Consider the following 17212-nt stretch of genomic DNA (forward strand, 5'->3'; position numbering starts at 1 on the left):
AAGAAAAATTTAAGGCATTATATGTCTTAATTACAATCCGCCCCATACCGAACGAATTCTTTCCCTAAGTTTCCCCAGTCCTCGTTCTGCCGAGAGGAAGTGATGTTCAATTCGGCCACAACATCATCATCAACTTCCAACCTCTTGTACTGCTCGACCAAAGACTTAGTTCACTCAATTCCTTGGGAGGCGTTACGCTTTTTAGCAGCCATTCTCGCCTTGCAGTCGTCCATTTTGGCTTGAAATTCCTTCATTTGAGCAGCCAAACTAGCCATCAAAGAGTTTTCAATCATGACTTCGGAAGAGATTTCTTTCAACTCGTCCTCAGCTTTGTTGATCTCCAGAAGCAAAGACTCTTTTTCAGATACGGCGTGAAGATATTGAGTACTTTTAGCCTTCAGTTCAACATTCTTGGCCAGCAAGGAGAGGACCTCGGAATGGATAACTTTCAACGTCGCTTTAAAATCAGCAGAAAGATTAAGCGATGGAAGTGTCAGTGCTTGCTCCAACTTCGCATTCAAATGCTCAAGCTTATCCATATATTTGGCAGCACTAGCCTTACCAATGTCCATATCCATGAAGGACATGTACTCAAATATCGACTGCTTGAGGAACTTCATATCTTCCTCTGAAGAAGTAGCAGGATGACCAGCTGGAGCAGGGCGAGATGTCTTGACTTGCCCCCAGGAAGCGAATAAGTCTTGGATGGAATGCACAATTTTATCAGTATCCTACAAAGAAAATTGCCAATATTGAAGACTGTCACTACAACGAACAAGATGGAAGTAAAAGTGAAGCAAAGATTACGTCATCAATAATCTTGGAAGATGGCATATCTCCAGTCAAGTCTGCCACCTGTGGCTCCACCATTCGTGAGGACTTTTCCTTGTCTAAGCGAGAAGATGTTGCCACAACGGGCAGACTCATAGGAGTATCTACAGAACTCAAAAGCAACAAATCAGAAACCAATAGCACAAGCAAAGGTAAAGCATCAAAAAACTGAATTACCTTCTACTTCGATATTTGGGGGGTTGAGGCCCTGGGAAGAAGGTGGCTCTTCCATTGGTTGTGATGAGGATTCTGGGACTGAAGATGTCTCTTTAACCGTAGTCCCTTCATCAGCTGGTTTGAATTAAGCAGCCTCAGTGGAGAATGATGAAGCAGAAGCTGCCGACACCAAGGCCTTCAAATGAGAGGCTGAACTTTTCTGAGAAGTCCAAATAAACCATCAGCACACAGAAAAGTTTCAAGTATGGAAAAGTATACATGTGAGTAAACCAATTTAATTACCTTCCTCCTGATGATAAGAGGGGTATCATCAACATCATCCTCCAGAATGGGAGATGCTGAGGCTGGCCGTTTGCGGCTCGAGGCACTTTTGGCAACAGTAGGCTTGGCAAGGAGAGAAGAAGATGGACGAGCAGATTGTTTAGCGTGACGAGGAGGAGAAGGACTCCGGATGGACAAAGGAGTGACTAAAACAGGAGGAGGGAAAGAAATGCTTGGCTGGTCCAGTGAATGAAAGGCACGATTGGCATCAGTCGCAAACAATTTACGCTTCACTGACGACCAGAGTTGTTTAAAAAGGGGATGGATGGCACGGCTAGAATTGAAGGGGGCTAATGAAAAATGGCTCGTCAAAAGAAGATTGCGAGCATTTATAGCCTCTGCCTTCGCCTTATTAATGATATGGAAGCGGTCTATCAAGTTCCTTGAATAGCAAGGAGGAACAGGCCAGGTTTGGCCGAAACCAAGTTGCCGAGCAAAAAATTGGGGAGCATATATTTCTACCCCAGCCTTGGCATTGGTCCCAGTCAAAATATCATGAAATAACTCCCTCCCGGTTAAAAACTGGGTCCAAATGAGTAGAGAAGTGCTCGCGCTATCTATAGTGGAGGGAGGATGCACATAGTCTGGAGTCAAAAAGGGAGGAAAAGGAAAGAAGGAAGGGATTGAATCCGAAGAATAAAAGAATGAAAAAATGTCCCTTCTAGACATATTTACAGGAGCCAAGGGCTCAATGGCTAGCCCATAGTAGCTAGTAGAAGGACGAGAAAATGATGGAGCACCAAGCAATGGAAAATAGGATCTCAACCACATTTGAGTGAACCAAAGAGGTCCACTGCCAGTGGGAGATGCACCATTCTTCAATTGAGATTGAAGAGAAGTCATGCCTCTATACAGAGCAGCTAAAAAGAAAGAACATAAATTCAGAGGCCTACCACGCACCAATTCGTGCGCTATGGGTAAATAGCTCAAGGAGGGCTTTATGCTTGGCACACACAAAATATATTTACAAAGCCAAACTAGAAGAAAGGCCACTCGTTCAGTATGGGAAGACTCAGCGCTCGAGTGGTTATGAAGGGTTTGCAGGCTTCAATAAGACTCGGTGAGGTTTTTACCAAACTTTGGGGCGCCACCAGAAACTAAGATACCAGGAAAAATGGTATCGCCCAAAGGTGGCAGATTCACTAGGGCCCCAACATCCCTTAAAGTAATAGACATGGGGCCAAGAGGGAAAACAAAGGTATTATACTCAGAAGACCAAAAACTCAAAGCGATCGAAAAAAGTGTTGAATCAAAAGTAGGGGGTTGAAGCGAGATTTCTAACAAATCAGAAATCCTAGCATTATCAAAAAGTGCCTTAGTAGGACCATGGTCCACAAGGCGAGCATGCCACCTACGGAAAACTACATCAGATTTAGGCCAAGTGCGAATACCTCTTTCGCGAAGTGGCCCCAGCGACAGAGAGTTTAGAAATGGAGGGCCTTGAGTACAAGGAAACAGCTGGCCCATCGCCGCTTGTTCGATTGCCTCTGCATTGTTGAAGAAAGGACCTAGGTAGAACTCATTGAGTTCGACATTGGCAGGTGCGAAAAAGTTCGGAGTTATGTATGGACGATTAAAGAGTTTCTGAAAGTCTTCAAAACTAAAGGAGTCGCCAGATTGAGATTGTGAAGTAGCCATTAGGGACGAAATGGAGTTTTTCTGAGTTACGTAGCAGGGAAGCAAAGAGATGAACAGTAAAATTGTGAGAGAGAAGCGCGAAAAAGTGAGGCGTGAGTTAATGGTGCAGTGAAATGACGTATTTGGGGGTTATAAGGGTTTGCAAAACGTCGCACCTTTTCAAGCTATGGAAGAAAACAATGATTGAAATTCTTGAGAATTTCGAATGTTGCTGGAAACACAAAGTGAATATGGCAAAATTTAATAATTGGTATTAATTCTGTCATATTGGGGGGTAATTGTTGACACATAAAAATTCAGCCCAAATCGAACGGCCCAAGGAATGAAACCCAATTGGAGGATCCCCAAATCAGATAACCCAAAGAACGAAGCCCAATCAGACAATTCAAGATGAAGGCCCAACTAGGGAGGCCCATGAACGCGGTAACACCATCGCCCAAGCTTGCAAGTCGCTCTGGATCTGAGCGAATGGAGTGCCATACAGTCGCCCAGAGCTGCTACTCTATTCTCGCTCAAACCTTCGAGTCGCCCAAGGTCTTAGCAAACATGAAGTGTTATGGTTATCAAGAAGCGCAGTTATCAAAGCAGTTATTAAGCAGTCCTATCACGTTCCACGATTCAAGGAATCCAATTGAAGACGGTTGAACGACAAAGAGTAATGGCAGCAGTTAGAAAAGGCAGTTCCATGACAAGTTGGCCATTACGAGGAAAGTGGGTAGTTATAGAACAATCAAGCAGTTTTTAGGCGGTTGATCACAAAAAGATCATCCAAGGAGTATAAAAGGAAGAAAAAACATAGAGCAAAAGGACCCCGAATCAAACACTCTCAAACAGAGAATATATAACTTTAAATTTTTTAGTTTAGATTTAAATACTTCTTTTACAGTAACTCGTGTGCTTGCGCCCCTTGGAGGCATTCTATTTTTATTTTCCAATTGTAAAGTCATCGCCAATAAAAAACGCCCCTTTTTGGAACTTTGTCTCAAGAGGTTTGTCCCTTACACAATCGTCTGATCCCTTTTTAATTGTTAGCGACGAATCCGCACGAAACACATTTATTTACCTATTTAAGTATCTTCGTGAATTGTGTATGTTGTTAGCCTATAATACCTTGCCTTCATTTTAATACTTGTCAAATGATGGAACTTGAAAAAGAACCATGCCATTAGTCATCTTTCTTAAAGAATCTTTGTTAGGAACAGGGTTTGTCTTGATAAAACTTCAAGAAAATCTTTGAGAAGTGGAAGAGGCTAGAAACTTATCTCAACATAAAAATTACTTAATTGACTTGTTAGCCTGTTACAAAACATAAGAGATCATCTATATAGCGTTCAATAGATTCTTCCACGCAAATTTCCCTACAACCTTAATAAATGAATATCCCAGTTGGGTACTAATATGCACTAACTACCTCACTAATACAGTACATTTTAGAATATAGACTATTGGATTCATAGGCTCACTTAATAATAAAAATAACAAACATGAAACAAACAACTAATTAGTCTAAATCAAGTTTATTTCTCAACAGGCAGGCCTTTTAATTGTGCATGCTCTTTTGTTTCCAATGCTTCCAAGCTTTTCTTCCCCACCTTGGCAGCCATCGCTGTGCAAATGGCAAAACGAAGGCAATTGTTAACAAGATGTATGCAACAGCTTTGGTTTCCGCATTGGTTCCTTCGAGTATAGCACTGATTGCGAAACCATAAGTGAAGATCATAGAATATAAGGATATGTGAAGTTCCCTTTGAAATGGAAACCCTCCTGTGAGATATATTATGATGCATACTGATGCAGTGAGACCTAAAGAGTTGGCAAACAAGAACAATTGTGCAGTGGCCTGAGACCCTAAAATTCCTGCAGCACCAGCAAGCAAAGTTGTCCCAGCTGGGTTAAAGTAAGGGGGTGGGCCTGGCGGTGGATATCCTGAGCCAATGGGAGCTTGTTTATCTGAATTTTTATCCAGGATCCCTTCCGGAGGAGTTACGCCGGCTTGAAAGGACACCGTGGCAATCAGTGCTGCCACAACTAATAGTGCATTTCGGGTATCGCTAGGTGAATCTCTTTGCTTCTGAAATTTAAAATATTTGAACCAATCTGTCGAAGGCAGAGGATCTTCCAGCTGTTTGATTGGTTTGGTTTTTGGTGAATTTTCTGTTCTGATAGTAAAACCATCTTGTGCTCTAACTGCTCCTGCTGCTTGTAGAATTTCTCTGATCCGGACATCATAAGAATTTTCAATAACAATGTCCAATATATCTAGTACTGTCAAACCTTTGGCATTTGTCGAATTGACATTTATTGTCTCTCTGATGCTGTTTCTGTTAAGGAGTAGTTCTATGACCTGCAACATGGAAAAAACACTTTTATTGATGAAATGTCAATCTAAAGATTAAGAAATTATAAAAAGTGAATATATTCTCGATAGAGCTGAACACACCGCATGTTGTTTTGTAAGAACTGCAATGTGCATTACAATGTTCCCATCACAATCCTCCCAATTTACAACTGATTCCATGCCAAGTCTCTCCAGCCACTTGATTAACATACTAAATGCATCAAACTGGTAATTTTTAACAGAAAGGTGAAGCGAAGTCTCCCCATGACCTGTAATATCTTGAATAGAATCTGGACACGTAGACAACAATTCATCAATAATATCAATTCTCCCCTTGATAGCAGCATAATGAAGAGCTGTTCTTTGGTCTTTTCCTTTGAGCCGACATAGTTTGCTATTTGCCTTCACAAGTTCCTTTACTATCGACAAGTTTCCCATTATTACAGCAATATCCAGAGGCCTAAAACCATCCTTGTTCAACTCTTCAGCAATTTCAGGATCAAGTTCCATTAGTTCATGCACAAAATTAAGCTGCCCGGCTTTGGTTGCAACATGTAGAAGAGATTCTGTGGGCGATATTAGTCTTAAATCAGCAAGAATTGACGGGTTTTCTTCAAGAAAAAATTTAAGAACCTCGAGATTTCCAGTGCGTGCAGCATCCAACATATTCTTGCTATCCATTTTTGGGTATTATACACTTGTGCCTGTAAAATAATGGCCTTCCTGTGGTAAGGAATTAATCGCCAATGAATTTTTTTTATCGGATAGAACAAATGGATGGATTTATATAATTTCAAAGAAAAGTTCACTGTTGCTAGAGAATCGTCAACTAATATACATAGAGAATTGTTTACTTTACAAACAAGGTTTATTGACTATTTCACAAGGTTTTTCATTTTCATTAAGAGGAAAACCATGGTCTTTCTTCAGAATTTTTACCTTTTTACGCATTTAACATTAAACAAACGATGACAACAAATCAAATTTAGTTCACAGTAGATTTGGTGGTGTGGTGAATTACTATTATTATTATTTTTTTCATTACAATGTTAAACATAATGATAAAGAAACTGGTACTTTATAACTTCTAAAATAATAAGAATTTTAATGAGTACAACTTACTATAGTTTTCGTCTACCCTCCTTGTAATGTACTCTGAACGGTGAAATTATTATTACTTCAGCTGCACTTCGAAACCCACCTACCAGCCAAAAACTATTGAATAAAATTGTTCGACGAAAAAATTATTCTGACTCCGGACATGCCAATACTTATAGAACTTGAAAAATCATTTGAAGGATGGACAGATAAGGAGCATCCAAGGATTTGGAAAATTTTGATTCTGTCTGCAAATAGATAAGATAAAATAAGATAGCATTCTATCTTATCTAAGATTAAATTTCTTGTGAACCTTCCTATAACATGAGTACCCCAAAAATTGAAGTTTAAAAGTCATGAAAATATTGTTAGTTATTGCAATTCCACCTACCAGCCAAAATATGTTGCAAAGAAAAAATAAATAAAATAAAATAATATATATATATATATATATATCGCCTCCCGAGGCATAGTCCAATGGTGCAAAGGACAGGAGTGAGGTTATCTCACGTTTTACTAGCGGTCGCAGTATGAGGGTTCGATTCCTGAGACATGGAATTAGACTCCTTGTAGGCGCAGTATACGAACAGCTCTTGTTCTCTGGCCTGTTGGGGCACACCCCTCGATTTAACTCCCTCACAAAGCTCTAGGAGCGGGGCGGTGAGGGCCCTCATCAACTTTTTTTTTTTTTTTTTTTTTTTTTTCGCAAAAAAAAATCCTTGGAAGAGTCATCTGGACAGGTGCATCTGGGGATTGGAAAACATTGTTCTCGTTTGCCAATAAAGAAGAAAAAGAAAGAGTAAAATATCATCTGGTCTAAGTTACGTGATGAATATTCTTTCTTGTCTAAAAGACTACAAAACAATTTACATTAAATATTCATATCACTTGACCACTTCATAAATAGCTTTTGTGCCTACAACATTCAAGAATCAAGACATCTCAACCTTTTATTTTCTTATTTGTTTTCTAACATTGAAAATTTAAGAACACTGGCAGCTGTATGTAGATATATACTCAAAGAAATGGTTTAATCTTAATTTCCATCACTTATGCAAGCCTAATTTGACTAAGTATGTATACATATGTACATACAGACTCTTTCTTGTATACGAAATAATCTTTATCTTTTCATTTCCTTCATATACATATCGATAAATCAAAAATGATTTTAAATTTGTGCTTGTCATTCTTGTGTTTGTGCATCTGATAAAATTAGAACAATTTAGAGAATATTAAACTGCAAGGATGAAATAGAACAGAAAACAAGCAAAGCAATTCGAGATATGGGGATAGTGCATTGAGTTAAACAGCAGAAATGATATCTAAAGTGACAAGCAAAATCCATATATTCTTACTTTATAACCACAACCAACATAAAAAAATGAATAAAATTCTGGTACATAAATCATAATTGTTCGTGCCTCAATCGTATTTATATCTGAGTCAAAACAAATAAACAAGTCTCTCTCTTTAATTCTACAGTTGCCACTCTAGACCCCAAATTTTTTTAGATTATAATGTATTTTCTAACTGCTCCATCAACATATCTCAACATTATTGATCCATTCCAATTTTTTTTTTTTTTAAAGTCAACTTTATAATTCAAAGTGCAATCAAAGCACAAAATAAGGAACTTATTTTATTTTAATCAATTTTGAATAATTGAATTCAAATATAAATTTTCCTATGTTCTTGTAACACGATAAACAATCTCTCATTAGTTTTGATAGTTTTAAAGCATTTCAAACGACATTCTAGTACTTTATTTAAGATAGTCAACAATTAAAAAAAAAAGAAAGAAAAGGAAAAGCTTCATGGAATTCTCTACTTTTAAAATAGAGGGTGGATTTTACTCTCTAACTCTCTGTTCTTATTTTATAATAATTGCATTTACTTACATAACACATAAAAATGCAAAATAATAGATGAGAAAAATCAATAAATGTTTCTTAAAAATACAAATTGAAGAGTCAAAATAGAGAGAACAGTTGATGTATGTTAAAATACTCTCTAAATTTAAAAGATTAATATTACTTGTACATAATGTAGTTACATAATAATTTGCATACAGATGAAGTGTCAAAAAGAGAGTAAAGAACTTCATTTATTTATTTAATTGAAAAAATTCTGATACAATCATTTTTTTCCACATTTTATGTACTATTATGTAAATCATTATGTATACGTAGCACAATTGAAATTAAATGAGTAATGCTATTTATAGTGAAAAATATCGATAATCACCCTACATGACATGCACATTGCAGTTTTTATTTGATACATTGTTACGGTAATTTTTTTATTGCCTTATACATCAAATAACAAATTATCATGTTTATGATATATAGGACGATTGCTAGTAATCTTTACTATGAATAACATTATTCAATTTAAATATGCTTTCTATTATAAACAAGATACTTTTTATAGATATAAATCGAAGATCTTGGAGATGCTCTTACGGATTGGGAAAAGAATCCTTCAAATATGCAGCAGCTAATGCTTCATTAATGACAACTATAGAATAAGAATCAATTAACTTAATAAACCTTACAATACAAAAATTCAACGCCCTCTCAACTTTTTCCAACACAAAACTGGAAAATTTATGCATGCAAGCTCATATTTTTTTCCCAGCCCCCCCTCCCTTCTTCTATCTCTACATCCTTATAATCTGTTCTATCTCAAAGTTTGTAGCATTTCTTTACACAAACTGATGGAGGTGGTTACGAGTCAAGTGATATTGAGTTGTTAAATAGCACGTTGATAGCACTAAGATACCATGAGTTGGCAGATCGGTACAAAGATGACAAGTAATCATGATCCTTTCTTAATAGGGATAGTTTTGAACACGTTTTTAATAATTTGGTCATAATTTTTGCTACGGTTATCAGAATCGTAATTATGACCTCAATTTGAAAAGCTCTTTTCGTCTCGCACATCATGGTCACTAAGCTACATTGGGTGGGCATCAATTTCGAGGTCAAAATCCGTTGTTTTCCCTTTCGAATTTCCATTTTTAGTTATTTTTTTCAATTTATGGTAATATTTCATATGTTGTTTTCAAGATGATTATGAACTCGATTTGAGCCATATTTCTAGTAAGATACTTCTTTTATTACATATTTTATTTTTGTATGATTATTGGGATTTTGTTATTTTTGGTAAAATTTCGCTAATTTCGAATTTTCGCAACTATATAACCCGGCTTGTGAGTTATTTTTCTTTATTCTGCAGTTTAATAAAAGTTGAATTGAATTTTAGATAATTCTCTTTGTCTTTGGGCGTTTTCATTTATTTTATCTCTTTTGAATTATCTATTGTAGCTAGCCTGCATGATAATCGGTATCGTGCCCGGCGTCACAAGCTCATTGTTCTTGGTAGGAAAGTGCCGAACTGCTGATGTACCCAAGGAAGATTTCACTATTCTACCAAAGATATAAGCCCCGTTTGGTAGGGATTTTTTGCCCCAAAAAATTGATTTTTTGACCGTTATTTTACTATTCAAGCCGTAATTTTTTACTTCTTCTCTCACATGTGGAACCCACTTTTCTTCTAACGGTCAAAAAATCAATTCTCAAAATCCCTACCAAACGGGCCCATAATTTTGATAGACTCACAAGTTGGATGAAGTCATGGTCAGCGCTCGCTCTGCCAGCATGGGTAACTGAAGTCATAAATGTACTCGTAATTGTAGTCCTTTTGCAGAATAATCTCACTTTTTGACGACTTTTTGTCATTTCTTATGCTTTTATACCTGGAAATAGAAACTGACTGTTGATCTGTAAAATGCGTAATTCCTATGATAAACCTGTTGTTTTTGGCCCTCGTGCTTGACATGATACTGGAGACTTGCATTTGTGATCCATATTCATCAAAACGACAGTGGAAGTTTTTCTCTCTCTTAAAGATAAATTTTCCCTCATGTTGTCACAGACTCACAAACGGTGATAGATCCATTAGGCCAAAATCTTATTAGCTGTGAGATGTTAGTCATATGAACGATGAATGTTTTTCTATAGAAAAAATTCTCCAATGCAACAAAAACTAACTACTGCAACATTTTATATGTTATATGAGTTGAAAATGACGAGTTTGGTGCGATTTCATTTCTGGTAATGTTTGGTTTAGCATACTCAACTTGTTCTAAAAGTTTAACGTTGGTATCGTTCATTCGTTTGCACAAATTATGAAGAACAAACGAGCTTCACAGTTTTGGTTTACAAAGATTAAACGTGTGATGACAAGAAGATGCAATTGTGCTTTCAAGTCTAAGAACTATACCTGTCGGTTAACAACTTAAAGAAATGTCAAACCAATTGATCTAAGCAACTTCTTTGTTGGCCATTTAATGTGGACTAGATAAATTAACTCTAGTTATTTTAATAATTGTCCATTTTATATAATAAAAAAAATGATGACACGCATTATTTTAAAATATTATGTTTAATATAACTAAAAATTAGTAATAAAATTGTCATTGTCGCAGAGTCAATGACATATGGATACAATAAACACGCCATATAATTAAGTGTTCTTGTGCACACCAAACACGTCACTAATTTTTAAGTGATGAAATCATTTTCAAAGATAAATAGGTTAATTACATCCAGCATATTTCGCCCTGCTTATTTCCCAGAAAAATCTGTTTTAAGAAGGGCCAAATATGCATGATCCAACCTAAATTAGCCAAAACCATGTCTTTGACTTCCATACCTGAACTCCCTAGTCCTCTTTCTTTTATAGCCATTCTTGGTATCCTTGTTATTTATGTGGCAATTTGCTATTTATTTCTTGATCTTGTAAGTCAAGATCAGAACACAAGTGTAGAGGATTCAAAAACAGATCACAGTGCTTATTCCCATTTGTCTGTTGAAGCATTACATGAAATAACTTTTGTGTACCATGGAGAAAGAGCAAACACAACTTGTGCTATCTGCTTGGACAGTTTCCGGCACGACGAATTGTGCAGAATTTTCCCAGCTTGCCACCATCTTTATCACGCTGTATGTATTGATCCTTGGCTGTCGAGAAGGCTTACTTGTCCGATTTGTCGAACACCATTTCGAGTTAAACCCAGTCGCCATGCTTGAAATAGGTATTTAACCAATTGCTTAACTGCAATTTGTTGCAATATGGAGAGAAATTGTAAAGAAAAGACTGGAACATGGTTATATATATGTTCTCGAGAGGTCATTTGCATGTGTCTAAATAGATATTGTGCTTGCATATGGAATTCCATTTAGTTCACTTTTCATTCTGATTTTGTGGCCACTATAATTATTTCAATGCCCAAAAAACAGGAATCACAATAGAAATTTTGAGACCATGTTTATCTTAATTTACAAACCATGAAGAAAAATTTTGTGCTGCTTAATTAAACTGTGACTTTACCTTTCAAATCTTCTACACAACAAAAATGGCTAGTCCAGAATCACTTTTCATTAAAGCCACAAGTACCAATCAAGTTTTTTTCCAGTATTTTTGGGCACTCGACACCCGCGTAGGCATCATTCTGTTCACAGCTAAACATTCACAATCCAATGGAGAAGTATAACATTCAAGAAATAAGCAACCCCACCAAATTTTTAATTTTATAAGAACTTAATTATAAGGAAATTTAAATTCTATGGGAGCTGAACACTATTTGTATTAAAAACAACGCTATAACCAATGCTAGACACACCAATTTAAGTGTCATCATGTGACTTATTTAATTGTCCCTATCATTTAATAACATTTAGCGACATCTGAATTAATGTTATAACACCAGTGATGCTACATAACATTACTTTTTATATTAAATTAAGAAATATTTTCGTTGTCTACAATTACGAACCTGACGTGAGAGTCTCAAGAGGCGGCTGCCTTGTGCTTATAACATTTGGGGACCCAAAATGTTAAGTGTAGCATAATATTTTGTGTAGAACTATAACACAAATTCAATTAGCTGTAATAGAAGGGACTCAATTTTTTGACCTTGAGATCCTAAGTAATGGCATATTTAAAATAGGGGCTTTAGGGTCATGTCTATGTTCGGTGGAAATTAAAATTCACATTTTTAATGTAATTCAAAATTAATAATTAATTTTAGTCATACATTTTATAGGATTACAACTTTTCAACCACAATTTTATCAACTTTTATCAAAATCTACTAAAAATCTGATTTTAATTCCGGTCAAACCGGGGTTAGTCTAGTGGTAAAACTATTGATTTTGGTTAAGTAGAATCGGTTCAAATCTCAACTACCACGTCCCATGTTATATTCTTTTGAGAAATTTTTACATAGTCTTGAAATTTTTGCATCACTAGCAAATTTGAATCTAACATTTGAAAAGGATTTTATTTTTATTTTTTTCATCTCCCAAAACTTTATTTTTTTATTGCATTTATATACATTTAACCCCAAATTGATTTGTTTTATGTTTCAAATAAAATAAACGATTTCATCAATTTCTTCAAATAATACCACCATAGTGTCACATGCACTTAGCATTGCCGATTGCCATAATGCCCAACAAGCGAGCAATCCGAGCTTCACCCTTAATCCCTAGATTGAGTCTCAAGTCCAGTGCATGACTCTCCAATTTCACAATTTTAAAATTCATGTTTGCTGACCATCAAATTATGTCCGATCACTCCATTTCCTCGAAGGACACATGTGAAGGGATGAGACAAAGAGGAGTGTAAATCTTCCATGACCTATTGATGTAACAATCGAGACCTAAATGCCCATACACTGTTATATGATATGTATTGTTCGATTTAGGAATGCATCTATCATTTTATATGTCACGACTTTTTGTCATGTCTCTCATGATTCAAATCAAGATCGCTAACTATGAGAGATTTAAATTAAATCATGGTGCCAATTAAACTAGTTCTATCATACATATTTTAGACAGGTGCATATTCAAATGGCCATTCACACCCTACTGCCCTGCATCCGCCACCGGTATAAGGCCCCAGCCCAAAGAAGGCGCCCAAACCCAATGTAAATAGGCAGCCACCTCGTGCGGTTGGGCTCTGGCCATTTTTAATCTTTTCTTGGGTGGGCACAGTAACTTCCTCACTACTCTCGGTGCATGTTAGCCTTCCCCATCTCATTCCTCCCTTAGCGGTGGTCTTTCATCTTTCTAGATCTCCTAGTCATCCCCCGCCCTGCCGCCACAACCCTACCCCCAATACCCACCCCAATTCAATCTCTCATTATGTCACGCCACCTCACACAAACCCTCCCCACCACCAATCTTTTTCGTAATCGCCGCCTTATAACCCTCTATTCTACCGTGTACCGGTTCTCTGATCTTACGCACCAATGGCAACTACGCTATCGCCGTCGTCCTTATCTCCATACGACGAACATATTCCAACCGCAACCGTAGCGCTGCCATCCATCGCCTCCAATTCCGCCTCCCGCCGACTGCCTCCGCCGTGCTGGTCCCATGACGAGACGGTGGCTCTAATCGACGCTTACAGGGACAAATGGTATTCTCTTCGCCGTGGAAACCTTCGGGCCTCCCACTGGCAGGAGGTTGCCGACGAGATCGCCGTCCGGTGCTCCTCCAGCACCCCAAAGACCGCCGTCCAATGCCGTCACAAGATGGAGAAGCTTCGCAAGCGTTACCGTTCAGAGATCCAGCGCGCCACTCAATATGGCAGCCCCCGCCAGATCTCCTCCTCCTGGGTCCACTTCCAAAGCATGCACTCCATGGAGAAAGGCCCCAAGGGCTCCCCTTCATCTGATGAAGAGCGGCATGAAGAAGAGGATCACAAGAACAGCATCTACGATGCACACAACAATAATTACAGTAATCGGAAAGGTAATTTTAGTAATCAAGGGCTTATGAGTAATATGATGAATGGTGTGTTTCGAATCAAAATCCCAGGTGTGGCAAGTGCAGGGCGTAGTGCACCGAAGGTTTATGGTAAGTTTAATGAGATGGGTGGTAAAAATTCTAATAATCCTCACCCTCACCCTAAAATCAATTCTACCTCTAGTGGTAATGGGTACAGGGTTTCTGGTAAAGATTTGAGAGAGATGTTTATGGGGAGGGATGAGATGGGGTAAAGAATAGGTGAAATTTCCAATAAAAAGAAAGGGGATAATGGCATGGACGAGGTAGTGGCTGCAATAGAAACGTTGGGGGAGGGTTTTGAGAGAATGGAAAAGGTGAAGATGGATATGACACGGGAGGTGGAGCAGATGCGAATGCAGATGGAGCTGAAGAGGACTGAGCTGATACTTGGGTCGCAGCACATGATTGTGGAGGCCTTTGCTAATGCAATTTCGGATAGGAAAACTAAGAAGGCGAAGAAAATGTCAATGCCTGAATGCTAGGATTGGGTGGTGCCTTCAAGTTAGGATCTTGATATTTGTTGAGCAGTGTGCTGTAGGAATTATGTCTTTCTTCAGATGCTTGTATTTTTGTTCTCACTTAGCTTGGTGTGTGTTTTTTACTTTTTTTCGTCTCTATTTTGCTTGTCAAATAAGCTTGACTGTGTATTATTATTGCCTGCAACTTTGTTTGAATTGAATGATATGTGGGAATGACTTATTCATCACTCGTAACAAATGGGTATTGTCCACAGCGAATATGAACTAGCATCCTTTTTTATAAACAATCATGCTATATTTACATCCAGTTTGACATTACATGAGTTGACAGACTTTTATACATTCATTTTAACAACACTTTTTCCAATGAATGACTAAATTTTCGACACATTAGCAGGATTTCAACCTTAATGTCAATGCAAAATGTACAAGGAGAATAATTCTATATATATATATATATATAGCAATAACAAACTAGAGATGATTTTACTCGATTAGTTTTGATTCTTGGACTTGTAGTCAAGGAATGAAATTTTTGCTTTAGCAGTAGCAGTAATAGAGACACCACAATCTAGACAAAAAAACATATGTTCCAATATCCATCTAATGCAATAACTAGAAGCTCTTGAATCTTGATAGAATTCCACCGATGATGGAAGAAATTTATGCTTCTCCAGTTTGAAATAACTGTTCAACTTCGGTTATGGTGCTTTGTGCCTCTTCAATTTCAGGGCCTTCCTTTTGATTTGACTCCAACTCAACCTGCAATTAGAGAATCTCTGTTGTCATTCGTATGTAAGATTATTATGATGAATTAAAAATACAATCTGGTTACATGTTCTTTTTTCACTTAATTTAGCAGAAGAATGTGTATCAGTAACAAGATAAGGAATCCAGAAACAAACAAACAACCAATATTTTGCACTTGAAAGCAACATTATGAATTACCAAAGTTCCTTTGAGGTCATCTAGAGCAGCCTCTAGACGCTTACGGCAGTCAGGAATCATCATCCTGGATTCAGCCAAAACGTTTTCCTGAATGAAACACAATATGAAAGTTATTACTCTAAAATGAAAAAGAAATGAAAGCAGCTAGGAGATTCACATAAAAAGGCACGTGCCTATCTATTTGATCCAAATTAAGAAGCTTTCATCAGACAAAAAAGTAACGGGGTTCTAGATGCTGAAGTAACATGACTGACTAGATTAGCAAATTGAAGTTTGACGATAGAAATAAACCTTTGCTAATAAACCCTGCTAGAGTTCAGATTGATACTAATTAAAATGAAATCCCCACTAGATCAAGAAACAGACAGGTTATCAGCAACATTTACGAACTAATTTATTCATACCAACAAGCATTTATCTGCGTTAATTAAAATATTCGTGGGCATCAAATGGTGCGCCATGCACAAACTCACTCCTCAGATTACTAATTAAGTGAGAATAGAAAGCAAAATACCCTTTCCTTACACATTACTGCACCAGATACATGTTTTTTATCCAGGCATCATATTTCGGCTATACATCCAACGTAGTACATGCTATGAGACTCTTCCCTCCCTCGCAGTTCTTTTTAAGTATAAAGTCCAGATCATTTATAAGAAGTTCGGCAGTCCAGGTAGCATATAAAATGAGGTTTTGGTTGTTTTGATTGTTTGGAAATTCTTTAAAGAATTTCCAAACAATCAAAGCAACCAAAATGGAATGCATTTCCTTTGCTCTGTTGAGTGCATCATTTCTTGAATTTTAAGTTTTGTTTAGCCGTACGCCTGCATCAGATTCCATATCTAGGAATTCATATTTCACAACTGATTAAGTTTCCTTGACTCTGTTAAGTGCACAAATTCTTGAATGTTAAGTTTTGTTTAGCTGCATGTGTGCATGCATCAGACTGCATATCTAGGAATTTATATTTCACAACTGATTAAAGTGCTCTTTTCAAATAGATTGAATGATCAGCTTGGATTTCTCTCATCTTTTCTTTACAAATATTAGTTTCACTTGCAAGACTTTTTATTAAACTATACAGTATAAATTACAATTATTCAATTAACACTTCTTTTCCCTCATTTTCAAGTACCAAGCATAGTTGTTTAGTTTAACAATATTTTTAAAGAACTTAAATCCAGTCAACAAAACATCCAAAGTCCAAAAGCACCCTTGTACAAAGTTTTCCATAATTCACATTTTTACACTCTACTTGAGCTATAGCACAATCATCAGAAACGAGCAAAAGTGAATGCCTTGGTAAGAAACGCATTAAAGGCACAATTTATGCATTTCAATATGTCAGAGGCTTGTGTGGTGCACTTGGGACACCCTTCAACAAATTCTCATGATTTTTTTGTTCATTTACTCAAGTGTGATTTGATTGTCCATAAAGAAATTAGGACAGCCCCCACAAACAAATCGAAACACCATTTGAATGTCTTCTAATGCTCCACCATCTTTTGACAATTTACC

The 17212-nt window shown here is 37.0% G+C and overlaps 3 protein-coding genes across 5 annotated transcripts; 1 reads left to right on the top strand and 2 right to left on the bottom strand.

The window, feature by feature from the left end:
- Window positions 1–4225: 4225 nt before the first annotated feature.
- LOC111378469 (ankyrin repeat-containing protein BDA1-like) lies at window positions 4226–6718 on the bottom strand. Of its 3 annotated transcripts, none has more exons than XM_023001676.1 (3): window positions 6428–6718; window positions 5408–6028; window positions 4226–5311 (listed from the first exon to the last, which is right to left on the bottom strand). In XM_023001676.1, the coding sequence occupies exons 2-3, from the start codon at window positions 5984–5986 to the stop codon at window positions 4508–4510; spliced, it is 1383 nt and encodes a 460-aa protein (XP_022857444.1). In that variant the 5' UTR covers window positions 5987–6028; window positions 6428–6718; the 3' UTR covers window positions 4226–4507. The 3 variants fall into 3 exon arrangements, with proteins under 3 accessions (XP_022857444.1, XP_022857445.1, XP_022857443.1); XM_023001677.1 differs by having other exon boundaries at window positions 5408–5871; window positions 6428–6717; XM_023001675.1 differs by having other exon boundaries at window positions 5408–6009; window positions 6428–6717.
- Window positions 6719–13726: 7008 nt separating this feature from the next.
- On the top strand, window positions 13727–14479 carry LOC111378461. Its single transcript, XM_023001658.1, has one exon. The coding sequence runs from the start codon at window positions 13727–13729 to the stop codon at window positions 14477–14479; it is 753 nt and encodes a 250-aa protein (XP_022857426.1).
- A 734-nt stretch (window positions 14480–15213) lies between these two features.
- LOC111378470 (tubulin-folding cofactor A-like) lies at window positions 15214–15819 on the bottom strand. The gene is made up of 2 exons (XM_023001678.1): window positions 15695–15819; window positions 15214–15508 (listed from the first exon to the last, which is right to left on the bottom strand). Exons 1-2 carry the CDS (start codon window positions 15755–15757, stop codon window positions 15410–15412), a joined length of 162 nt encoding a protein of 53 aa, XP_022857446.1. The 5' UTR covers window positions 15758–15819; the 3' UTR covers window positions 15214–15409.
- Window positions 15820–17212: the final 1393 nt, after the last annotated feature.

Source organism: Olea europaea, unplaced genomic scaffold (assembly GCF_002742605.1).
Source record: "Olea europaea var. sylvestris unplaced genomic scaffold, O_europaea_v1 scaffold1817, whole genome shotgun sequence".
In the NCBI taxonomy this organism is placed as follows: Eukaryota; Viridiplantae; Streptophyta; class Magnoliopsida; order Lamiales; family Oleaceae; genus Olea; species Olea europaea.

Excerpts from the sequence above, each read along its gene's own strand:
- LOC111378470 (XM_023001678.1), bottom strand. The coding sequence starts at position 15,757 with ATGATGATTCCTGACTGCCGTAAGCGTCTAGAGGCTGCTCTAGATGAC. Across the intron at positions 15,509-15,694 it reads ATGACCTCAAAGGAACTTTG|GTTGAGTTGGAGTCAAATCA; the intron begins GTAATTCATAAT and ends CTCTAATTGCAG.
- LOC111378469 (XM_023001676.1), bottom strand. The coding sequence starts at position 5,986 with ATGGATAGCAAGAATATGTTGGATGCTGCACGCACTGGAAATCTCGAG. Across the intron at positions 5,312-5,407 it reads TTCTTACAAAACAACATGCG|GTCATAGAACTACTCCTTAA; the intron begins GTGTGTTCAGCT and ends TCCATGTTGCAG.
- LOC111378461 (XM_023001658.1), top strand. The coding sequence starts at position 13,727 with ATGGCAACTACGCTATCGCCGTCGTCCTTATCTCCATACGACGAACAT.